At 38.7% G+C, this 25,344-nt stretch overlaps 2 protein-coding genes and 1 pseudogene across 6 annotated transcripts in view; 1 reads left to right on the top strand and 2 right to left on the bottom strand.

Annotated features, from left to right (window-relative positions):
- Positions 1 to 578: 578 nt before the first annotated feature.
- LOC140667418 (uncharacterized) lies at positions 579 to 2,716 on the bottom strand. Its single transcript, XM_072895343.1, has 2 exons — positions 2,539 to 2,716; positions 579 to 1,802 (listed from the first exon to the last, which is right to left on the bottom strand). The coding sequence occupies exons 1-2, from the start codon at positions 2,650 to 2,652 to the stop codon at positions 819 to 821; spliced, it is 1,098 nt and encodes a 365-aa protein (XP_072751444.1). The 5' UTR covers positions 2,653 to 2,716; the 3' UTR covers positions 579 to 818.
- A 3,561-nt stretch (positions 2,717 to 6,277) lies between these two features.
- Vg (transcription factor vestigial) overlaps positions 6,278 to 25,344 on the top strand; it is a 43,978-nt gene continuing 24,911 nt past the window's right edge. For 3 of the 5 annotated variants that reach the window (XM_072896094.1, XM_072896096.1, XM_072896097.1), the window contains exon 1: positions 6,278 to 8,553. In XM_072896094.1, coding sequence (XP_072752195.1) covers positions 8,353 to 8,553 — 201 coding nt within the window. In that variant the 5' untranslated portion in view covers positions 6,278 to 8,352. The remainder of the gene's footprint in view (positions 8,554 to 25,344) is intronic. The other 2 variants (XM_072896095.1, XM_072896098.1) reach the window with 2 other exon arrangements.
- On the bottom strand, positions 22,908 to 23,858 carry LOC140667963 (uncharacterized; annotated as a pseudogene).

Raw genomic sequence — 25,344 nt, 5'->3', positions numbered from 1 at the left:
TTTCTATCTGCCTATTGTCAAAGTGGCCACGTGCAGGATGACTACTGTTCCTCTCGCCCGGACGAAAACGTTTAATCGTCATGTTGTCCGGAGACCTCCTGCGAAAAAACCCCGCGCCCTTGTCACGCTTGTCGAGGGTTATTGGATTTGCCCGTCGCTCGGAAGTGCTAAGTCGTTTCGGGAACCTGCTAAGTTACACGCGAGATTACACCGATATAACGTTGGGTACGATTTGATACGGTCAAGTGTTTGTCGAGGCGCTATACTTGTTTTCGGGCTCTTCAAACATATGTATTGTAAGAGTTAAATAAAGTTTGATTCATTTAGTGGAATTATATTTTTTCTTCATTTTTGAAATTAAGAAATAGTTTTGAAATATTTAAAGAATATATATATATAATTGTTATAAAATCGTTATAAATTTTCACGACAGCCTCTAAGCGATCCAATGTATCAACCTAACAAGATCTCAAATATAAGCGAGTAACTGCAACTATTTTATTTATAATATAAAGTAGTTATTAAATATACATATACACGTGCATAGAGAGAGAGAGAGAGAAAGAGAGAGAGAGAAATATTTTTGAAATTTTATTTATAAATAAATGATATTAATTACATATATGTATATATGTATTATATAATATTTTGTAAATTAGCCTCTCAAAATATCGTAACTTATAAATAATATATAAAATAATGCAAATTTTATGCAGATAGATAAATATAAATTTGACGAAAATCCAAAAATAACAGCTCTTACAAAGTTTTCTTATAAACTTGTATAGATAATATTAAATAAAGTATTGATCTAAAATTTAATACTCTTCGGCGGATACTGCCTCATCGTCATCTTCGGCTGCTCTTCTGAAGCGAAAGCCGCCGCTTACGCCAACCGAGGGAGAGAGCCCATGGCCTCCCGGGCGTGGTTGAAACTGAGTGTGACCTCTGATGAAACCGTTATTGCCAAAGTTTCTCTCAGCCTGGACGCCAAAGTGCGGTTGTACTCGTTGTCCAGGTACTTTATTCAATCCTCCGTAGACATCCGCCGTTGTGTGACCATTGTTCAAAATATTACGATTGACGTTAAGATCCCAACTAGGTTGGCGCATCGGACCACTCAAAGGTTGCGTCCCCTGAAAGTTTAGTGAAGTTCCTTGTGGTTCTGCCTCTCGTCTGAAGCGGAAGCCACCGGTTACGCCAACCGAGGGAGAGAGTCCATGGCCTCCCGGGCGTGGTTGAAACTGAGTGTGACCTCTGAGGAAACCATTATTGCCGAAGTTCCTCTCAGCCTGGACGCCGAAGTGCGGTTGCACTGGTTGTCCAGGTACTTTGTTCAATCCTCCGTAGACATCCGCTGTTGTACGACCATTGTTATAAATATTGCGATTGACGTTAAGATCCCAGCTAGGTTGGCGCATCGGTCCGCTCAGAGGCTGGGAGCCCTGGAAGTTTAGTGAAGTCCCTTGTGGTTCTGCCTCCCGTCTGAAGCGATAGCCACCGCTTATGCCAACCGAGGGAGAGAGTCCATGGCCTCCCGGGCGTGGTTGAAATTGAGTGTGACCTCTGATAAAACCGTTATTGCCGATGTTTCTCTCAGCCTGGACGCCGAAGTGTGGTTGTACTCGTTGTCCAGGTACTTTGCTCAATCCTCCATAAACATCTGCCCTTGTATTACCATTGTTATAGATATTGCGATTGGCGTTAAGATCCCAAGTAGGTTGGCGCATTGGTCCGCTGAGAGGTTGCGTGCCCTGGAAACTTATCGAACCCTTTTCGGCTTGGCGACGGAAACGCGGATTCTATAAAGAAAGAAAAAGATCTTAACAACCTTAAAAATATAATTCTTTTGTACACATAAATAATGTTTATTTCTTGACACATTTATTTTTAATGCGAATTTATAGCTAAATTGAGTTTTAAATAAATTTTTTTTTAAATTTGCACTGGGCTATTTAATTATCTAAATTGAATATTATAATGTTTTTTTTTAATATTTAAGATGAAAAACTTTAAATAGTTATACACATTAAAAATTTTTTTTAAACAATAAATGTTGCCTTGTCAATTTGTGTAATATTCGAATTGATGACACATTGATGGTTATAGTATACAAGAACAATAGAAATTATTCGAGAATGCCTTTAAAAAAGACCTTTTTTTTATTACCGTATTTATACATAAATATCCAGGAAGAACATAAGTCATTCACAAGAGTACAAAGGTATTTTTCAAAATCTAAAAAATTCTGATTCATTGACAATTTCCAGATTTGACAAAGTGTCTTTATGAATCACGTGAAAAATACAAGATAATTACAGTGCAATACATTATTATAATGCATAGTCACTAATTTTTCGCGCTCAAATGAGGCAATATTTAGTATGCATTTATTAAAATAATATTATTTATTTAAAATATATGTGTGATTAATTACAATAGATTCAGTTTAGCTATGAATTTGAATTTAAAGTAAACTTATAAATTTCAAGCTTTAATTTATTTTGATAGTATATTATTTAAGTAACAATTACTTACTTGTGGGAGAACCGGACCGGTGGTCACTTGATGCGGGACGGGTTTCCATGACGACTCGGCACTCGCATAAATGATAGCGCACGATAAGGCCAACACGACACTTAACAGCTTCATGATTGATATTAATTGTGTTCCTCTGAGAAAGTAAGGAATGTTTTCGTTTCTACTGCCAAACGATTTCTGATGCCTGTCTGCCACACTTCGGCCGCTTTTATACAAATTTTATCGACTCTCGGGGATGTACTCTCAAGATTTTCCTCAATATTCCCGTGACATTTATCTATCGTTCTTGGGTAATACCCAATAGTGGATTTTATGCGCCTGTGAGTTGAGTTCACGTAAGCATCGCGCCGGGAAACCCTCGCGCAGTACAGAACAGCTGTAAAGCTGTCACTACGCGAACGTGTTTTTTTCAACACGTGCAGAATTGTCAGAACAATTGTTCACACATCACACCTGCGTTTCCAATGATATGAGTAATAGTTTAGTAATTTATCTCCTCTGCAGATATTCGAACGACAAATTTCGAATTAAATGATAAATAATACACTCGAAAAAATGATCTTGCAACTTGAACAAAAATTTTCTAAGGTGTAAAAAATTAACTGAAACAGATAAATTATTAGCAAATTTATTTCTTTGATACTGCATATATTTTGCACTTAATCAATTTAAATGACAGAGACAGAATTTATATCTGTACTATTAGTGTAATGTAGAGAGAAAATTTGTCTGTGATCTTTAAGGCCTATTGTCAAGGATAATTATATTTGTGATTAATATTTGGCAATGGGATCTAAATTTTCTAGAGGTATTGCTAGAATATTGCTGCTATAAATTCCATACGTAACAAACAATATTCTAACAGATACAAAAAGTAGCGATAAATTTTAATAGATGTACAAGTTTTATCATTTCTCTTATTTTTTTATTTAAGGTATAGATGTTATTCTAAATAATTATGCAATTGTTAATAAAAATATTAAGAAACGAAATAAATTTATATCTGGTTTTTATACTTGAAGATCTCATTATCAAGAAAAACTTTTAGACTATTGAATCTGAAAACTTCAAAATATCTCAGTTCTATTTTTCTTTTAATTCATAAAATATTATTAATATATTTTTACATAATGTTCTTATAATGTTGTTATAATGTCTCCCCCCCCCCCTCTCTCTCTCTCTCTCTCTCTCTCTCTTTCTCTCTTTCTGTCACACACATATACATATATCTTCAAAATAAAATATAAAAGTCTAATCGAAAATCATAAGTTTTAAAGCTTGTCTCAATCTTTATATTATTTAAAAAAAATATAAAGTATGTAATATTATATTTTTGTACAATAGCATATGCAAAATAAACGGTATCATAAATGCAAACATTTAGATATATACTTAATCATTAAGTGTAGATTTTCCAAATGGTGAGATAATTATATTAAAAATAATGGAGCGATTGACGTAATCGAGGCGAGAGTTCACGGAGATGTCAGTAATCGGGGAATGTCCCTCATTCTGTATCGCGAAGACATCGACCTCGACAGCTGCTTGTTGCTACAAGATAAAAAAAACTTTCTCTGTCAGAAAATAAAAAGTCGGTGATATCCCGAATAAATGACAGGTTACCTAAAAATCCTCATTCTTTATAGTAAGTGTCAAGCCTTCTCGTATTTAACATACAGTTATCTGCGATCAATGGATTCACTTATCGTTATTTTCTGTTAATATTTTCTCTTGTTTGCTTCTTCAATTAATAATTAAAATGCAATTGTTTACTTTTATTTTGATCTTATCGTACCTATCATTGTTTTTGTAGCTGGGAGAAATTAGTAGACACAAAATGAAATCTGTCAGCACTTATTAAATACTAAATAATTTATACATATAGGGTAATTTGATTTAATTATTGTTATAACTGTATTATATGTGTTAAATTATAATATCATTAGTTACGTACATTCTTTTTTGCAATATACATAAATATAATATTGAACAAGTTTTATTATCATTCTAAATTTAAAAAATAAACTGATACAATTATCTGATGACAATATTAACATGCGAAAAAATACATTCAATTTTAATGACTCAAATATCATTTTTTAGTTTACATTTGCACATCATTCGCAATCGATTTTCAGAGTTCCATATTAGCGAACAGCCGTAGACATTCCAACACCTGTAGACACCAACTAAAATGTTTACCTATTTGACAATAAACCGTTAGTCTTATTGAAAATGCTAGTGTGAATTTGAATTATAATCTAATGTTTAATTGAACATTTAGTAAGCGAAAGTGATTATTTCAAGGTCTATAGTAGTTTCGAATTGGTGAAATTATTCGAAATTTTAATCTCATCGACAGGTTAAATTGACATGAGAAACCAATCGACATGCTATTGTTGTTTCAATGCCAAGAAGCAATTGTGCAAGAACACTTTCATCGAATGATTTCGTAGAGTTTTAACAAGGAGCGATCTAGAATACAATTTTTCTTCAGTGCTGTCGCTAGTATCTATTTCAAAAAGTTGAACAAATTGAAAAGATTGAGGATACGAAAAGACGAGCATAATAAGCAAAGAAATAAAATTTAATAAATTATTATAAACATGATCAAAATGGCTGAATGTTCATCAATCGTTCTTAATGTATTTAATATATAATATATATATATTTAATTACTTTCTTTTGTATTTATTCTAGTAATATTTTTTAGAAATGTTATTCTAATAAGTATGTGCAATATCATTATTGAATATGATGATACTAAATAATAAAAGAGATTAAAAAAATATTTTAATGTATGTTATTTTCGTAGAAAATACATACATTAAAATATTTTTTAAATCTCTTTTATTATTTCTACGAAAATAACATACATTAAAATATTTTTTTAATCTCTTTTATTATTTAGTATCATCATATTCAATAATGATATTGCACATACTTATTAGAATAAGATTTCTAGAAAATATTTCTAAATGATGATACTAAATAATAAAAGAGATTAAAAAAATATTTTAATGTATGTATTTTCTACGAAAATAACATACTAAATAATATAAAATATAATGAAAATATAAAGAAAATAACTACTAAATAATAAAAGAAATTAAAAAAATATTTTAATGTATGTTATTTTCGTAGAAAATACATACATTAAAATATTTTTTTAATCTCTTTTATTATTTAGTGTCATCATAGTTTTGCATATTATCTTTGTATGAGACTCATGCTCCAATTTTCTTTGAATTTAATATCTGAAGAAAGTATCCCTCTCTAATATTTTCACATTTATTTACAAATTTAATTTAATTATTCACTTGTAACATTAAGGATCGACACTTAAAAAAACATTTTTTCCTTCTTCTAACTCATCCCTGTGTAAATTCAAGTTCATTTTGAAGATTGTGCCAAATGTATGTGAAACCAGATCGTAAGCCGGTCAATCGGTACCGCGCGAAAATGCGATTTCCACAACAGCAACATTTCCGTAGGAATTCCATCCTGAAGACGCCATCTTCTCCCCTCCCCCCTCCTCTCTCCCTTTTGCTACGGCAAATTAAGCTTCCCAAAACACCACGAAACTGTTAATTAAGACTCATTATGCGCGCTGCGGGGGATGGTTGCTTGGGATGGAAGGAAGGTGGCCGTAGCGGAGGATGAAGACCACGAAGAAGCTGGAGGAAGGGGTAGAAAGTGGCAGGGAGCGGAGATGGTAGGCGGGGGTGGTTTAACCCGAGTACGAACTTCTTAATACCACAGCTGCAGTCGGGTTCATTGTGGGATCAATACGGGGAGAAGCCCGTGGTAGTGGCAGGCCAAGTGCGATTGGCTCCAACAATCGGGCACGGCGATTGGCCAACACCGGCACTACCAGGAGGCGGGTTCTGTCGCCACGAACCCGACGTGTTGGGGTGGCGGAAAAGAGGAAGAGGACATGCGGCGTCGCCGCTCGCTCGAAAAGGACGGCGACGGGAACGGCTCAGAAAAAGACAGCGACAAGCTCCAGGGAGAGAGAGAGGGTGACACACGGTGTCGTGTCTGGGGGGTTTCAGTCTGTGTTCACCCATGAGAGACACACCACTAGCGGCGATACGCTCCGCTCACGTTGCGAGGGTGAGGGCTTTCGTTTTTCGCTCGCCAACTGGTTGTCCTTTGCCACTTATCTTCCGTGTTGAATTCAAACACATCGCGATCGGAGTCTTATCGCCGTAGAGGATCTAGCCGAGAGAGTAAATCGATTTGTCAAGATCGGAAAACTCCGTGGAATTATAAATTGTGAGACGAGGTGTCATCTTGGACCACTTGGCAGGTGGTTCTACGTATGACGTATGAAATGAAGTGTCGCAAGCGGTGACAATAGTTCTTAACTAAGTGAGGTGTCAATCAAGTGTTAAGAAACAAAATTCAGACAGCTTGACAGTTAGACAGTACGCTTCATCGACAAACTGCAATTGAGAACATTAAAATTTCAAACTGGGAGTCATGAAGAATTGTGCGGGTCATTACAAGTGATTTTGTACGACAAGTTATTGACGTCGATAATAATTAATCCGTATCGGAAAGTTTTGGAAAAAAGATACTTGAAAGAAAAAAAAAAAAAAAAAAACTTTAGATAGAAAAGAAAACTTGACAAGTATTAATTGTTGATAAAAAATTCAGAGAAGTTTCTGAAAGCAAGATCATAGAAGAAAAAGTTTTTATGAGGACTGTTACCAGGCATATGCTTAGCATATGCCTTCGTTTACCTTGTCCATCTTCGTAGAATTCTTCGTAAGTAACAGATATGTTGCAATTCGACATATCTAACTGATGACAATTACCCGAGTCCTTTCGCATTTGCACGACACTTATCAAGGAAAAAGAAAGGAGAGCAATCGACTTGTGCAATCTTTTGCATTGCTTCAGGTTTTTTGAAGAATTAACTGCGTGTATTTATTGTAGTTCAGTGGTTCTCGAGAAATAAGAAATAACGCGTGAAACTGTATATCATCTGCTAAAAAATATTCTACTACATTTTAATAAAAGTGAGAAGAATTATATCTGAACGAAATTGATAAGCATATTGTATACTGTGATCAATTCTCGCTAACCTTTTGCAATTATTTCTTCTGCTTTCTTCTGCGATATATGCATGAAGACATTTTGTGATTGTGATATAACACAGAAAAATTAAACGTTTCTCTGTAATAATATAATTAAACAAAACTAAATTGTGATTGGAATTGGGTAAAAAAGCGCGCGAGACACAATTTTAAAATTATAAATGTCAAAATTAAGTATTATATAACTGAAATACGTTCGTTATCATCTCTGTGTTAACTTGGTGATTTAATAAATTTTTAAATAAACGCAGCTTGGACAATTGAAATAATTGGTGTAAAAAAAAAAATAAAATAACAGGCTCTTAACAACAATATTTAATAGCATACTATTCAGCTTTCTTATGAATGGCACAATATACTACTAATTATAACAAATTGATTTAATGTGAATGATTTTAAATATTTAAATCATTGTGTCGAGCCATCGAAGAAACTAAAATTAACCCAGATATATACATATATCATCAGAACAGTTGACAACAATATATTAAAGTACCTCACTGTCGCTATGTGTTACAGCACGGACTATTATCCTTAGTGTCGAATCTAGTGATTCCGAATGATCCTTCACGCTTGAGCCGATCGCGGTGCGCCATCGACGGAGTTGGAGGACGAATTAAGGAGTGGTGTTATTCAAAAGGGTGGTGCGACGTTCGGGTACGCAAGTCTGCAGGCCAGCTCTGGGGTGCCGGGCCCGGGCGGGGTGATGAGCTGCTCCGATGTGATGTATCAATATTACCCTTATCTTTACCAGACCCACCGGCCACCGCCGCCGCATCCGACCCACCCCCATGCGGCCCCGCACAGCCACCCCCACACTAATCCACACGCGGCCCACCACAGCCCGGCCAGGCCGGCGCCCTTTCAACCCTTCCCGGCGGCTACGGCGACGCATCAGTATGACAGGGTGAGTCTATGGCTTTTTTTATTTTAATCATTGATTTAACACTCTTACCGGAAGTTTTGTTGGTCTTGACAGATGAGAAACGTAAATTCCTCTTGTTAGGTTCAATAATCTCTATTAACAATCATTATCAATAAAATTAGAAATAATAATTTTAAGTTATTTAAATGACGAAGCTATTCAGTCTATATATATAATGGAACGAAATAAAATAGGTAGTTACTTGATTCATTGCTAATTGAACAATTTACTTAATGACGCTACGATATGAGATAAAATCTGTTGTTAATAGGCGAGATAGAAAACTGTGTGAAGGTGCTAATAGAATACGTTAGGACGCCCACATTTTTAAAGTGGTCTATCAGCACATTTTTATAACCCCCTCCCCCCTCCCCTCCTCTGGAACGTTTGTATCCAGTATGCTTAAATTGCCCAATTAAAAACAGACTCGCGTTTGTTAGTCATTAACTTTGGCGCGTTTGGTAAAAAAAAAAAAAAAAAAAAAAAAACAACTACGTCTCCATTTATGGCGAACAAACACTCTTTACTGCCGTATAAATCAAGGAGATAACTTTACACCGTGCGAACTATATAACTTTTTCATTTATGTTATAGTATATGGAAAATAGCACAATGATGGAAGTGAGAGATAAAATATATATCGCTAAAGAAAGCAAATACTTCGATTCGAAATCTCGTATCTTTTACATACATACATACGTTGATTTGATTTTTGCCAAAAATTATTGCATCTCCCTGAATGCTTTTGCATACATTAAATTCTCCCGAGTCCCGATTCTTTTTCCTCGGTTTTTATTTAACCTACCGACTCTGGATTCTCAGATCGCTAGTTCTCCGAGTTGTCGAATAAGCAAGTAGTCCTTCGAATTACTCAATTTTCGAATTCTCGGTCCTTCGTATCCACGAATATCTGCCGTCGAGTGACGTTTCTTAGAAATCGAGGAACACTGTCACGAGAATAATATTGCCTCACTATATGCTCATCCTGAAATAGTTTTGAGACCAAGGCAAAAGAAGGAAGTTTTCTCGAGTAACGCGTGGAATCATTTGTGCATCATTTTAATTTGTCTGCTGGGAGATCAGGCGTGCTCTCTCATTTTGCATCCATGCACCCGTGCGTGCATCCTAGGGTGTTGAGCGCCGTTACGTTATCTTTTCCGGCTCGGTAGGAAAGTAACGTTTCTTTTTTTCCGTATTAAATCTCCCGCTTAGGTAAATTAAACTTGTAACTAATGATGCGAACTAAGAAATTCTTGAGAGAATAGCTTTTTGGAAAATTTTACAAATATTATTTAGGAGAAAAAGAGAGAGAACTAGTATATATAATATTATATACACACTTTGAAAATGTTATCAAAAAGTAAAAAAAATGATATGCTGAGAAAAATTCGATCATAGAATAAAATTTGCAATTCGTGCAAGTTTTTAAATTATATAAAAAGTGAAAATTTGTAGAAAATTACAAAAGTATCACAGTTTAAAGATCTCTAAATCTTTATAATTTGTACAATATTTTATTATATCAGCTACTGATTATTTAGAAAACTCAGAGAAACGAATAATTAAAAACTTAAATTTAAGGATAATTAAATCTTGATATCATATTTATAATAAAATATAAGCTATTAAAATTTAGTTAGTTAGAGTGGAAAGAGAAAAGGAAAAAGAAGGGAAAAAATGAGTTTTACATCTTTTAGAGAAAAGTATATTAAAAAAATTAAAGTACATTAAAAACTGTGCAAAATTAAAAACTTTTGTATCACGAAAAATTAGAAATTCAATCCCTTTTATCTTTAGACCTTTAAATTGTAATTTTTTTAATTATATAAATTTTATTTTTGTAATTTCGAAATTTTCAAGATTTCCTGTTTCTTCGACTATTTGGAATCTTTAATTGTTCTATTCTACACATCTACAAAAAACTTCTTCTTCAGAAATTTATTTAAAATGTAATTTTAGATTGACCAGAGTTTAATTAATCAAAGAAAGCCGGCTATATCTCTTTCTATTTTTTCAAGACACATAGTTATGAGCATCGTTGGTCCATTTATCTATCAATCTCCCAGCGACATTGTAGAAACACGAACATCCCGACGTTCTCATCACTTTTCTCTTTCTCTCTCGTGGTTTCGCGATCGCGAGATAACATCCGGCGAGAGCGTTAAGCGCGCGCGATGCAAGCGAAGAGGAGGCGAAGGAGGGAAAGCCGATCCCGGACAGTCAGACAGGACAGGTTCTCCACGAAGGAGGCTCCCCTAAGGGAAGAAGAGGGAACGTCGGGGTTCACACCGGCTCATATCCTCGGGGTCCGGGTAGCTCACGCGATCGCGACGCGACACGAGTTTACTTTTATTTAAATCTCCCTCCTGCTCTTTTTATTTAGAGTCCTGAGAAGCCGCGAGAAACTCCGTTCATTTTGCTCCTTTGCCGGCCTTCGCTCTCTCTGCCCCCTCTGGTCTCTGAATTAATAGCCGCGCTAGTGTTTTTCGCAGTGTGTCGGCCGCAACGTGCACGCGTACGAAGGCGCGTACCGACGTGACGCACGTTAAAAATGCGCGTCGTTTTCTCATGGGACGCACCGAAACCGCCATGCTTTATCGTTCCCGCTCGCTTGGCCGAGTAAACGAGCGAGTGTTCAACTCGCGACGAGACCTCCACTCGCGAAGAATGATATACGGAGTGTCGCAGAAGCTGCGCGAATTCTTTCGAGAACCGCAGACATTACTTAATTTTTTGAAAAAAATATTTTTAAAAAGCCTCGAGTATTATATTAGTGGTCTTTATCATTATTTATATATAAATATGAAATAGAGATGAAGAAAACTCGAATATATAATTATATTTCCTGAAATGAAATAGAGCCTTATTAAGAATAACCGTAGAATCTATTAACTGATATCATCAGCTGATATTATCTTTGCATAATGCGAGGGCTCGCAAGAAATTAGGCAAAATAGAGAAAGAAATTCAGAGATCGAAGCGCGCACGATCGTTTCGTCGGAGAAACGCGTGCGTCGAGGAAGAGGCAGGTGCTGATCGCAGGAGAAGTCCGCAAGAACCCGGCTATCCTTCATTAGCACTCTCGTTACTCGACTGCCGTTTCTTCTACATGCAGCGCATGCACACATTCGGAGACTGCATCGCAGTACGCGCAGTCTTGCAACATCAAGTTGCAAGTTATGTCACGCAGTTTACACTCGAGAGTCAGTTAACGAATATAAGGCCAGTAGATGTAAGGACGGTTTAAATGTACTCGATGACAAATACATCTATCTATCTAAAACGAAAAACATGTACGAGATTTAAGAAATTTAGAATATTTTATTAGTACTTATGACTTTAATATCGCGACCTGCCGTCTTCGCGATATGTAAAAATTAAACAATTCGAATCTCAAAGCGTAACAATTTATTTAATTTATTTTATTTTGTTTTATTCACTTTGTTCTGCGTTCCCGCTCTCTACAGCGCTTATTGTTTCAATATTATATATAAGATATATAAGAGAGCTATTCTGAATTGTTATCTTAAAGCGTAAATCTCGAAGACTTTAGAATTGAAAAGGAACCCAGCATTTAGACAACTCAGTTCAAGGAAACTACCCTGGTAGCAAGCACACGACATTTTGACGTGTCAAAATATGGTCAGTTCGAACCAAATATGACGTGATGTGATGACGTAAAAATGACTGAAAAATGACGGACTAATGTCACAGACCGATGACGACATTTCAAGACATTAGTGACGTTTTAATGACATATTTGATCATGAATCTTTTCCTCTAGCGTAAATATTGAATTTGTAATGAAACTTTTCACTTTTCACGAGTTCACGCTAGAGGAAAAGATTCATGATCAAATGTCACGCTCAAGTCCCAGATTATAGAGGAAATTCATGTTAGGGCCCTGAGGCATAGAGAATTGTGAATATCAAAATTATACAGAAAATTGTTTGAATAATTTAAGATATTATAAAAAATTAAATGAGTTTTTAGTTAAAAAATAGTAATACTTAGGCGATTTATAATAATGACTTAAGAATCACGATATTATGACGTTCTTTTACAACATTATTAAGACGTCACAAAAAAGACGTTTTAAATTAGACATTATTGGTCACGTGACGTCATTGAACCAGAAATGACCAGTTTTCAACGTCAAAATGACATGTGCTTGCTACCTGAGACTTAGGAATCGATCCAGGACTCGAGGAATCTAAACTCCAAACTAATAGAATTCAAAATATCTAGAATCTAGGGCATTTAAGGGTAGAGAATTTTATGAACTCGTGTAATTCGGAGCTCGAGCCGACGCGACGCGACGCGACGCGACGTATCGACCGCCGATCGGGAATAAAACCGAAACAACGTTGTCAAGTATCGCGTTAATCGAGTTCTACCCAGTAATTACCTGGTTCCTTTCCCGCGATCTTCTCGGCGAACGATAATAAGCCACCGGGCGCCTCCTTCACGAAACTGGTAGAGACACCGTGGCAACGATCGCGAGAAGGAGAAGGAGAAGGAGATATCGGGAGCGAGAGAGCGAGCGAAGAGCAAAGGCGAGATAGAGTGAGGAAGAAAGAGTAGTCGTAAAAGCGCATTTTTCTCGGGTATCTGGCCGATTAATGAACCGATGTCGTCGCCAAGACCACCCCGAAGGACGCGCGTACGGGACGCGCATCCCTCGCGAGAGATAGACCGAGAGCGCGCTCCAAGACTATAATACCTATCCTATAACCAGCTCCTGTCCGTCCTCCTAGCAGCAGGTCTCAAACGGGCCGCGCCTTTACCTGACCAAGTTTTACGATCGTCGCGTCGAGGTGGCGATGTGTCCTCGTGTTATCGTCCCGGCGGGATCTGGCCTGGCTAAAACAGCCTCCTGCCACGATTTCTTTTATTATATTTCTCATTCCTCCCTTTCCTCCCTCCCTTCCTCACGTGTACCACCTCTTCGTTGCTCTCGCGATTAAAAAACGGAGGAGGACACTGCTTTGCCATCTGCATGTTCATCAATTTGACTTAGTCGCGGTGGAGTTTCGGAGAGGAAAAATAATAGTAATAAGCGATAAGCGCGATCGCTTTAGCAGGGTTTCAAGGGACGAGAGGTAAATTATTTAATTCAAAATAATATATTGATTTCATTAATAATTCTCTTCGATCGTTCGAAGAATGGCATGTTTAATTTTTTATGCGGCAATTTCGATGTCTTCATTTTCTCCAGCTTTCTTCCCACAGAGATTCTGTCCACATTTTTTCACACATTATACGTGCGTGTAATTTGATTCACTCTCGCCACTATTTCTCTCATAATTAATAATAAATAACGAGATATCGTTGAAACGATTGATTTGCTTTTCAGCGAACTGTCAATCTTTCACGCAGTGTCGACACCGCGCCGAGTTTCAAGCCCCGGCATTTCCGTCGCGTCGTATTAGGAGAGATCGACTATCGTCCGGTAATTTGTTGTTCTCGCTTCGGCGGAATAAATTTCCACCGGGACTAGTTTCTCGGCCAGAGAGCCCTGCGTGAACGCGCGGCCCTTTCCCCTCCCGTCTTTGCATTCCATCTACGAGATCGCTGTCGCAAGCGCTTATACAACCTGTCGCAGGAAAATCGCCGCAGAATGCGATGCCGATTTCTAAAACCGCGAAACGATCCCGGCAACCGAATGGAACTCGACCTGTCGATCGCGAAGTCGCAAGGCGGCAAGCCGATATAGTGCGATTAAAATTCCATAAAAAAAAAAATTATAAGTATACAATCTCAAATCAGCCGTGAATAAAGATTAACGATTGCGCTTTACTAATGAGAAAAGAAAGTACGATAGGCATTGGCATCGCTGTAAACATTTTTGATATGGCAATAATTGATTTACTTGTTTACATTGTATTCTTTATAGAATATTTTTGTCAAATTATTAGTGAATGTATGGATCGAAGATTGTATCGAGACCTCGAGATGGATACCTGGAACAATACTTGTATTATCGTAAGACTAATGCGATATCCAGATAATTTTAACAATATAATATTCCGTTAATACATATTTTTGCATATTATTTATTACTGTCACATGTTTTCATCCGTTTTATTCGAAATAAATTTGAATTTCATTCGCCCTCCTCCATCGATCTCTCGAAAGCGAATTTCGCAGATCTACGCCACTGTGCGAGTCACGCAGAAAATTCGCCCATAAAGCGCGCGGAACGACCGCGCGCTCGCCCGTAAAAGAAAGAAGAAGCGAGGCGAGCGGTACATTTAAACGCTTCCCGGGTGCACGGGAGTTCCCAGAGAGAAGCACGCAAGACTTTACGCTTACGTCTTTACTTAACCCCTTGACCATACGATGAACAGCAACATTTTTTCAACGCGAGAGATGAACGGGAGGGAGTCCTCCTGCTCCCCCATCGCATGAATCGCTTTCAATATTTGCCGGCGCGATCGCGCGAGTATCTGGTACCGGCGCGGCGCGGCGTGGCATTTCGATATCTCGCCAGGTACACACCATGCCATGCCCGAAGCATGTAGGAAAAACGAATTAATTACGATCAATCTACGCGTCGTAAAAGCCAGCCAGAACCGCCGCCCGTTCGACCGGCTGACCCTGTCGAAGTCGAGAAGGCGTTACTATACCGAGTATGAGCTACGATCGCCGTTTTCGTTGTGCTCGACCGAGCAGGGAGCATCGACATCGGCAAAACCTTCCCTGCGAAAATCAACGCGATACACTGTAGGCCATTTGCGAAGAGAAATACCCAACACATTTACATTTTTTCAATGAAATTATCCAATTTTTAAACATTCAGATTGCAAGTTGATCAGTGCTATGGATCTTAGGTTCCTGGGAGAATCTAAAATACTGTTCCTGAATGTATTTTGTTTTTTAAAAATGTATATTAGAATATATTTCAAATCTTAAATTGATTAAGGAATTGATAGTGTTTTTTATTTCACCTTCGATTTTAAATTTTAACTTTAACGTTCTCAGAAATGTTTGAATTATTTCCAAATAATAATTTATTTATTGAAAGAATTTGGTAGCTGATGGCATCTGTGCACCGACTTTTCCTTGTTGCACGCCAATGCATATAAAAGATAAAAAGAAAGAAAAATTGAAAATAAAAGACACACGACAGGGTAATATCGAGAGACGTTCGCCATGACGACGATGATACTTCAGACCGGTACAGCAACGGCATCCTCGACCGCGGTACGATCAAACGGTGCGGTACGGATAGAAAGAAAGCCGTAAGTAGGGGTGTTGCGAGGTCTCGATAAATTCAGGATCTGGAAGTTCGAGCCGTTGACTTTTTTATCGCCAGTTAAACGGGAAAATGGTGTTTCTGCCAGCCTCCCGGCATTCGACCCCGTGTGCATATATTATGCAATAAAATGTTATCCATTGTTTATTTATTTTCAGAAAATACTCTCGCACTTTTTTTCCATCAACATTGTATGAATAAACAAAGAATAAAAAAATTTAAAAAAAAAAATGAAACAAGTTTCACGCATAAATTATTAATTATTAATTCTCTTGCATATAAAAAGGAAATCATAATATTTTCAGTTTTGAGGAAAAAGTATGCAAAAAGGTATTGAATGATTTACTCGACTCGTGAGTTAACGACGTTATCTTTTGCCGGACGCACACGGAAAAAAAAAAAAAACGGCGGTCAGCTGTACGGTGACACTAGCGCGCTAAGAAGGGACGCGCAAAACTTTCACCGAATCGTCGCGAAATCGAGGTGAACTCGCTTTACCGGTTTAAACGAAAAAATTAATACGTGACCCAGCGCGGCAACGGAGATCGGCGACCGCGTGGCTGAGATAAAACGGCGTCCAGGTATCGGGAATCGGGTACCACGAGCGCGCGCCAGGTAAAAGACAACACGCCGCGCGCGGTGGACAATCCGTTGCTCATCGGCCAAAAAAAAAAAAAAAAAAAAAACGACCGCTCCTGCTATAAGACCTGATCTGGCTACCCAAAGACCGGAATGATGATGATTCTGTCGTAACCGCTCGCGAATACTATTCGTTTCTCAGGATACAGACATTTTTTAAATCTAACGTACCACGTGGCGTATTCGCGGCACAGAATGATTTTGAAATCATGTCATGTAGAACAATACTTAACAATCTATTTACAGCTTTTGCATGCAATATTTTTTCTAGCATTTTCATTAGGAGCCCTGTAAATGTAATGTAACGTAATCGCAACGAATGACAATTATATTAGATTTTTGCAACGTGAGATTTTTATCTGATTGTAAGGAAGAGATAATTAAAACTATTAATAAATATATAAATTGTTGACGAATGGGAATAATGTCCAAGGGCGAACACGAAGCGGAAGACGAGCAAGGAGAAGGAAGTATCGCGGAAGCGGCAGCCACTTCTTTTGTGCCGTCCGTCGGATTGGTGTCCTCCTCGTCAGAGCGCACGGATGCGTTTCTGCTCGAGGCGGTTGCATTGAATTGCAGATCGCGCACGGACAGATGGACATGTCCATGGACGAACTCGCGGTCGCTTGTTGCGACAGCGGAGGAAAAAAAAAAAAAAAAAAAACGTCCAGAGACCCTGGAAATCTTCCGATCTTGCCGATCCCGTATCGTATCCTCGTAACCTCGATTCCACACGCGGCCGTTCGTATTCTAGGATATCTCCAGATATCCTGAATAAAGAAAAGGACAATGAAAAAAAATTATACATATCTTCTATAAGGAAAGATTATATCGTACTTTGACACTTTTTCTAATCATATTCCCCTCTTAATTCGTTCGAATTTTCGATGGTCTCACCTGCTACTCAAGAAACACGAAAGGCTTAAAATTATCTCTATCCTTTCGAGATATCGATTCATCAGGATGAGGAATCGATGGCGACCGAATCTTTTGGAGAACAAAAAATCCCGCGTCAGCTATCAGTCCGCTCGTCGTTAGTCACGTGCGCCGCGCCGCGCCGCGCGGCTCGGCCATTTGTCTTTGTTCACTTTGCGCACCCGGTGTCCGAGAAAATGCCCGCGTGTCTATTTGTTACGAAGCCGAAGCCACAAATCACACGCCGCTTTCTGCTGCTGCGTGTCCTCGTTGCCGAACTCTTCGTCCGCGCGCGACGACCACACGCTCGAGTATATTTAAACGCAATTACGCACAAGAGGGCGGCCGCGGACCGGTAATCCCGCCGAAACGCGCACCACCGTGAGATTAACTGCTGCAAACATCGGGCAAAGTCAGAAGTCTGGAATCCAGACGTCGAGTATCTCCCGTACGTTATTATAACTTTGTGCGATTCTTGATGAACACGCGTTGCGGTGAGAGATGAAACCATGAGACATCGTCGTCTACATGCCTGTTAACTCTTTGAAGGGTTCATAAACGAGATCTGAAATTTATCATCCTTGTAGGTAATACTTTTTGGTAGGAGAAAAAAAAAATAATAATAAAAATATATGAAAATATTATATTTTCCAAAATCCATGTAATAGTAATTAAATGTTTTAAGTGCAATTGATAGAAATTTAAAAAATTGCTTAGGACCTGCAGTTAAATCATGTAGCGAAAATATATTTATGACATGACAATTTTGACAGCGACCTCGAGCATTACTGCGGCCACGTAATTTAAGAGGATATATATATGTGTGTGTATAATGGCGGTTTATTTTCTCATCTCTATCGGAAGAAAGGAGCCGCATGTATGAGCGGTAAGTGGCGAAAATTAATAAACACCGTCGGTGACTCGTGACTCGAGAGACTGAGGCTCGATTGCACCAGCTGCCGGCTTCGTCGCCGCCGAGGACTCGGACTTCTGCGGTAGCCGGCGATAAGACTCCATTATTGAAATACCGGCTGTTTAACCCCGCGGAATTCTCGCCCCTCTCTTCAGGATTTCTCCCTTTTACTTCTCTCGATGCCGCCTTCCTGCGCGGCGAGTTGTCTATTTTCTCTCGCCGAAGCGTTTCGCGACACTCTCTCTGTCCCTCTGTCCTTCTTCCCTTCTCTTTCTTCCTCTCGCCTCTTCCTCTCTAGTTAGGCGATTCCGTTAACAGAATACTAATGGAATGTGATAGTATTAATTCGTCGCCGTTTGGGAGACTAATATACGGCGTGTTCCCGAGGAAGATTAGAATCTGTAGAGGAATTTTCTTCTCTTTCGACAGCTCGGAATCGATACTTGCTCAGCGAAAGTTGAACGTCTCTGAGAAGATGGAAGTACTGACATAACTTCGAAGATGACTGTGTTTTGTATACTTGTATGCAATTTTTGCCTCCTCGATCTTAAATATTTTGGTCACCTGTCGTTAACGAGAATGAAAATAATAATAATAATAATGTTAATAAATCTGCGTTGTTAAGCCAGTTTGCCGTCAAAATATCCTATATACGAATACAAGGGATTGATCGAACTGGATCCTCGATCGCTCAATACATCGATGGGTAATTTTGCCGGCTCTTTCTGGCTGCCGACTACCACGTGACACGTGTGTTGGGCCAGATATTATTTCGGCCGGACGGCAAGCAGAGAACTGGTCCGGTTGGGCAGTTGACGTATCAAAGAGATACCGACGAATGTCGCTCGTCCGCGATTTGATCTCTCGCTTAGATATCGCCGGACAATTTCTAATTAATCGCTCTTCGTGATCCAAAATGCAACCAATCGGGATACAGGGTCCGTCTATCCTCGAAAGATTCGCGATTCTACTCCAACATTAAGTTGAGAAAACATTTTATAAAAATATGTTTCTAATTTGTTTAAAGGTCTTTTGTTACCATAGCTGTTCACCTGAATAGCTTTAGACACTCTACATAGACTAGCTATATGTTTTTTACCCGTTTGAGAACTCGTCGAGAATACCGAGACACTGTGGCTGTTTAAGTAGATGAGCGTAAGACCAGAACGGCGCCTCATAAATTTAAGGGCGATCCGTCAAAGGACTCGCGAGACGGGAAGAAAGAGAGAGAGAGAGAGGGTTCAGAGATCCGCCACCGGTTACACCGCTATGTTCGTCTTGCACGTGCTCGCTCGGTTTTGCGCGGGACGCTCGAGCGCCAGTCGACGTGTAGGCTGTCCAGTAGGCTATGATTTGTCGCATCGCCAACCAGCTGCCGTTCTCGTGTTGCCGCAGATTTTTCGTCAACGATGAACCCGGCAAAAATATTTTTGTCCAATCGCTTCTCATTTCTTTCCATTTTTGCTTCCTTGCTTGGCGAAGATTATTAATCTTTCGATCGTCGAGGAACGGTTTTAACTTGATGTGTAAAAGGAAAGTCGATTTAAATTTTAAGAAAAAAAAAAAAATGTAAGAGAGAAAAAGAAGGAACTGAATTCAAGATATCATTCCTAGAAATCTAGAATGCAAAGGATTCAGAATCCCAAAGAACTTAACTTCCTCGAGTTTCTACGCGACTCCAGGATCCGTCTAAAAATTTAACATTGGAATGGTCTAGGATCCCAGCATCTGTTTCCGTGATGAATCACTCGAGCGGGCCACTGACTTTGGGGCATGTAAATATAGAGGCGACGCGTTGTTCCATGTCCCAGCGTCGTCGTGCTGAAGGAAGAATACTCAGACATTGTCTTAGCTACAAAAACGCCGCATGCTTACCGACATTTTGTTCGTTTTTCATGACGTTCTCCAAAGCTCTCCGACAGCTTAAACTAATAAACAATGTTTTGTTTCAAGCAAGAAAACTAGGAAGTAAGGAACAATAGAGTATCCGTAACTATGATGATAAGTTGATACTGCAACATATAATATTAAAACATGAATATTAATATTTACATTAATAGAAAATATATATATGTTTATAATATATTCTTTAATATATTATTATTTTGTTGTATAAAAAAGAAACTACTTGACGCAAGGATTCATCAAGACAGTGCAAATCTCTTAATTAATAGCTTAATAATTTTATTTTCCTTACGATGATCAAGCATTCATGTTACGCAACTGTTTCCCCATTTCATAATTTTTATTTCGAGATGCGGCTATTTTCCACGCAATATTTTGCGATCCGCGATTACGATAAAAATAGTTGGACGATTTAATTTATAATACGATGTCGAGGACAATGTAACGGGCAAACATTCCGGTGCATTTTATGCGACCACTAAAGGCTGGCGGTACGCCAACCGACCAAAGGTCTATTATAGTTTTGTTATGACAGCGGGTCGTTTTCGTAAATTAATGTCGAAACAAATGTATCTCGTTTTAAGGGACCGCCGGTTGTATCCCTAATTGAATCGGTAAACATCATAAGTTAGCCGGTAACTAGTCATGTCGACATAAATCACTTTTTGGAAGGTGAGCTGTCACCTCGTGTCTCATAGACTTTTTTAATCTCCTAAACGAACAAGATCGGCGAAGCAAAAAGATACAAATGTCGCTGAACCTTAAACTAAACAATCGTATCAACTTGCGATCGGCAACCATGTATTTTCAGGTTTTCATAAATAATTTAACGATCCGTAAAATTTATATTTATATTGGAATACAATTTTTTAATTAAATTTAATTAATTTCTTTTTTATCAAATAGTTGATATTACCTATCTTAGTGTAATATCTTGTACATATTTCGGATAAGTCTTTGCAATAGACATTCTCTCTAGACATTCTGTGATTACAAGTTCCTTGGATCCTTCTCGCGTGTGCCCTTAATTGCACGCATCGTAGCGTGCGGTGTCTGTATTATCCTGAGAAACTAGAGAGAAGCGTTCGCACCTCATAGAAGGAGGACCTCTATATTAACTCACTTTACGCCAACATCGTGCTTTCCATTAAATTAAGTCTAAGCCTCGCTGCAAGCTTTACTCTCGATTTCAACACATTGAATCTTCGCAGCTTTCCTTTTTTACTCATCGATATTTACTCGTGAATTTAAGCTGCATATCTTGACATGTTTAAAGCGAAACAAATTGCAATTAATTATTTCATTCTAGAAATTTGTGCTGTCAGAATTTTATATGAATGGTTGTTTACCTACGTAATAAAGTTTATTCAAAACGTATTAATTATGAAAGCGCCAAGGTAACGTGACGTCTGAAAAATATATTATATAACATATTTGAAAATTCATACAGTGTCGAAGAATCAATTTGAATGGCGACTTTGAAACTTGTATAGTAAAGTGAATATTTTTTTTTTCTCATACAGTCTGACTATCGTGTTTTATCTACCGATTACAGCTTTTCATCTTGGTCATTATTACATATTTAAAAAGCTAAGTTATATGTGAAAATTGCCTCGAGTATGTCACCTTTAGCTAGAAAGTTATTTATCTGATTGCTTAAGAAATGTGTACTAGCTTTCTGTTGCTTTTTACCAGGATCAGATCTCCCTTTCTCTTTGTTGACGATCATTTCGACGCTTTCTTGGAGAACTGTCGTCTCCATCATATATAATTCATTTCCGCGCGATGGCAGGCGGTTTGGATGGATACAAGACATTAACTCTACGTGCGGAGAACGTAATATGTTAATGTCACCGATGACAACTGGTCGTTTAATCACTTAACGCCTCCTTTGAATGCCAGAAATCGCGTGCCCGGAATGATTCATTGGCCGCAACGGCATCTCCTCTAATCTCGAAATTCCTTTCAAATAGTCGCAGCAGCTGCCTACTTCACGCGCGAAGCATTTTCATTTTTTACGTTCTCTTAATAAATCCGTTACCGACCGGACGTGCATTTTAGCATACATCACTTAAACATCTATGTAGAAAGGGAATGTTTTTATAATAATTCTTACGCAGAAAAAGACACTTTGCAATTTGTCAATATTTCCGTAAAATATATGAACCTCCGCAAAATTACATATATATATATGTATATGTGTACATACATAAATTCTTTGGCTGCTGCGTTTCTTGGATCATTAATATCTTTTGTGCAGATATTTCCAGTTTTTCGACTTCTGCTTTCACATATTTTTTAGACTTTCGCTCTCGCAAATCCGATATTTAGACTCTTCACTCCAGTAGCTTACATCCATCATCGTGTTCGTGGAGTTTGACACTCTCATATTCTAATCTTCAAACTTAAAATATATATTATCAAAATTACAGCGATTCGAGAAAGAGCATCAATTGTTATTAATGAGCGGCGGATAAAGCTGCTGGACAAAATTCAATTCTGTAAGATAATGCATATCGACGACCTCATATTATATCGCAAAGTAGTCGCCAGGCGGCATACAAATGGGGCCATTAATGTCGGTTCTTAGCTGTATCTGCTTTACAAGGAGAGTTCGCTCCTTTTGCCATAAGTTATACTTTGCGGACCGTGTACTGAGGAGACACGTGAGAAAAAGGACGATTGTCGTGTATTCGTTTTCCGTTCTTAGTTACCACTCGTAGCCGTCACTCGCGTTTCCATTCCACGCCAAGTGAATCCATCACGTCGGATCTGATCGGTAGACGAGATGCGCCGGGCCTGCAACAATGAATGAGCACGCGTGAAGATCTGGATGCAAGAATCGAACGAACTCACACTTTTTCACGTGTTGCAACTCTGAAATATTTTGAAATTCCATGCAATTATTTTATATAATTTAAGGATAAATTTAAAGCAAAGATAAATAGATTAAAAAAATTAAACGGTTAGTTTTTTTAATGACGATCGTTATAATACTTTTATTGGCTCACAATCAGTTCCTTATCATTTCTTATCATTCCCTATATTTTCCGGGAAAAGTGGATTTAAAAAATAAATATCTATTAGTATCTGAAATTTATCTCTAATTTCATAGATTATTGCAGTTTTTATTATAGTTTATTCATTTCGGATTTTTATATAATTGGAATTTAAATTTATGTAACGAAGAATATATTAAGCATACTGGAAACTTTACATCTCGCGTCAAAGAAATAAGATATATTCACACTACAGATGTAACTGCAAGAAATTACGCGATTTTGCTGAAAACGATGCGGCTGATTTTCTCGTTTCTCGAAGGTGGTCTCTTCGTATTCGTTAAATCGTTGTCCGGCCAGAGACTGATATGAAGATAAACAGAAGTTACACCTTGGCTAACACGCGCGGGAATTAACATAGCTGCGCGCGGTTCGACGTTTAAAGGCCGATCGCATTTCCATACCGGTGCTATTCGATCCCGTTCGGCTCATCGGGAATCCTTTCCCCTTGATGTCCTATGCTGGTCTATATTTGCCCTCGGACTGCGGCGAGGACCCATTTATATCCCCTTATCCGTACATCTTTGCGCAGCGGGTCTCCGCTGGGCCCGAAGGCCGAAACTGTCCTCTCTCTCTCTCTCTCTCTCTCTCTTTGGTTCCTGTCTCTTTCCTTCTAGTTTGTCCCAGGAAGATGAAGTGTCGACTCTTTCGCCATGAAATTTTGACCCTTCACCTTTGAAGTTAAGTGAGAGAAGTGAATGCATCAACCTCCACTTAAACAAAGAAAATGTCGGGTTTTAGATAATAAATTACCTAGCTCTTAATCTCTTCTAACTAAATTCCACGTACGTTAATTGTCAAATTTTGCCTTCTTGATTATTTCTCATCGAAATGAAAAATTCGATCAAGATTTTTGGATCGTAGGATGTTTGTCTGAATTTATTCGTACAATAATACACGAGGAAATTAACGCGGATACTCGCGACGCGCTCATCAGGCTCTTGACAAAATACTTGGTCGACATTTGACTTTTGTTAGCGGCTTGCGGGACATGATCGATGCAGATTCTGGCTGACGCGAATAACTCCTGGGACCGCTTCGTAATTGGATGTATCCGAAGCCGTCGACATTAAAAAATATGTACGGCGCCTGGTCTCGCCTCCGTTCAGGATCAAAAGACGAGAGCGGGAGATAGATTTTGGGTTCTCGCGTGCCCATCTGTTTTTCATTCATTCGCGCGAACGAGTTGATTTCCGCGCGCGAGATTCCCCGCCTCTTCGTGGCGATTCGCGCATCCACGAAGAGGGATGCGAATCTCGCCGGGAATGTTCCTTCATTAATAAAGAACAGAGAGACGAGAGAAAGAGAACACAAGGGAATCGTGGTCGTAGGTGCTTGCGCGAGTCCGCTTCGCTCCGCTCCACGGCAAACCCGAGCGGAATGCGTGCAACGCGCATACTTTCATCAATTTCACGTGTCTCGCAGCACCACTCGCAGCTATTTCATTGACGACCTGTCGGCGAGGAGGAAAAGGGCGAGAAAGAGAGAAAGAGATTGAGAGGAGGGAGGGAGGGGACAGGAGCGTGTATTTTGGGAACGAAATCATGCAAAGGAACATCGACATTATGAAGAGAGCAAGAGTCCAATGGAAAGGCACAATCTGAAAACCGTATGCTCTGAAATATTTACCACCAAGGATCACGAAAGGGATAATCAGCTAGTAGAGGGGCAGGCTCAGCCGAGGGTGGACGGGGGAAGGACTCTGAGCACTTCCGCCTGCCAACCTCTCCCCAGGACGAGAAAGTGCTCTTCATCGTCCGAATATCGAAGAGTTTGTCGCTCGACTTGCCTCCATCCAAGCGAGAATACATCAAAGCGTTCTACCCATCTTCGTTTCACCACCGCATCCCCATTTTGGCCTTTCTTCGCAACGGCGTAATAATCATTTATTATCCCGGCAAGTAATAACGACCGCGACTATGCTATGAAGTTGCGGAAATTAGGCTTTGTTTAAAAATTAGCCGCCCATCCGGACGGGCTCATAAACTTTCCTCCGCTCGCTTCATCAGCCAGCAAGTTTCCCCATTTTCACCGAAAAACTTGCCACAAAGCACCCTTTCCTCTCCGTCTTCTTTATCCTTCGT

Source organism: Anoplolepis gracilipes, chromosome 7 (genome assembly GCF_047496725.1).
Source record: "Anoplolepis gracilipes chromosome 7, ASM4749672v1, whole genome shotgun sequence".
NCBI classification, from domain to species: domain Eukaryota; kingdom Metazoa; phylum Arthropoda; class Insecta; order Hymenoptera; family Formicidae; genus Anoplolepis; species Anoplolepis gracilipes.
The sequence above is the reverse complement of the archived record's forward strand: the minus strand, read 5'-3'. Positions and strand labels throughout refer to the sequence as shown.

Bases quoted from the DNA above. Each gene is read 5' to 3' on its own strand.
- LOC140667418 (XM_072895343.1), bottom strand. From the start codon at position 2,652: ATGAAGCTGTTAAGTGTCGTGTTGGCCTTATCGTGCGCTATCATTTAT. The intron at 1,803-2,538 runs GTAAGTAATTGT...CTTTCTTTATAG, and splicing joins CCGGTCCGGTTCTCCCACAA to AATCCGCGTTTCCGTCGCCA.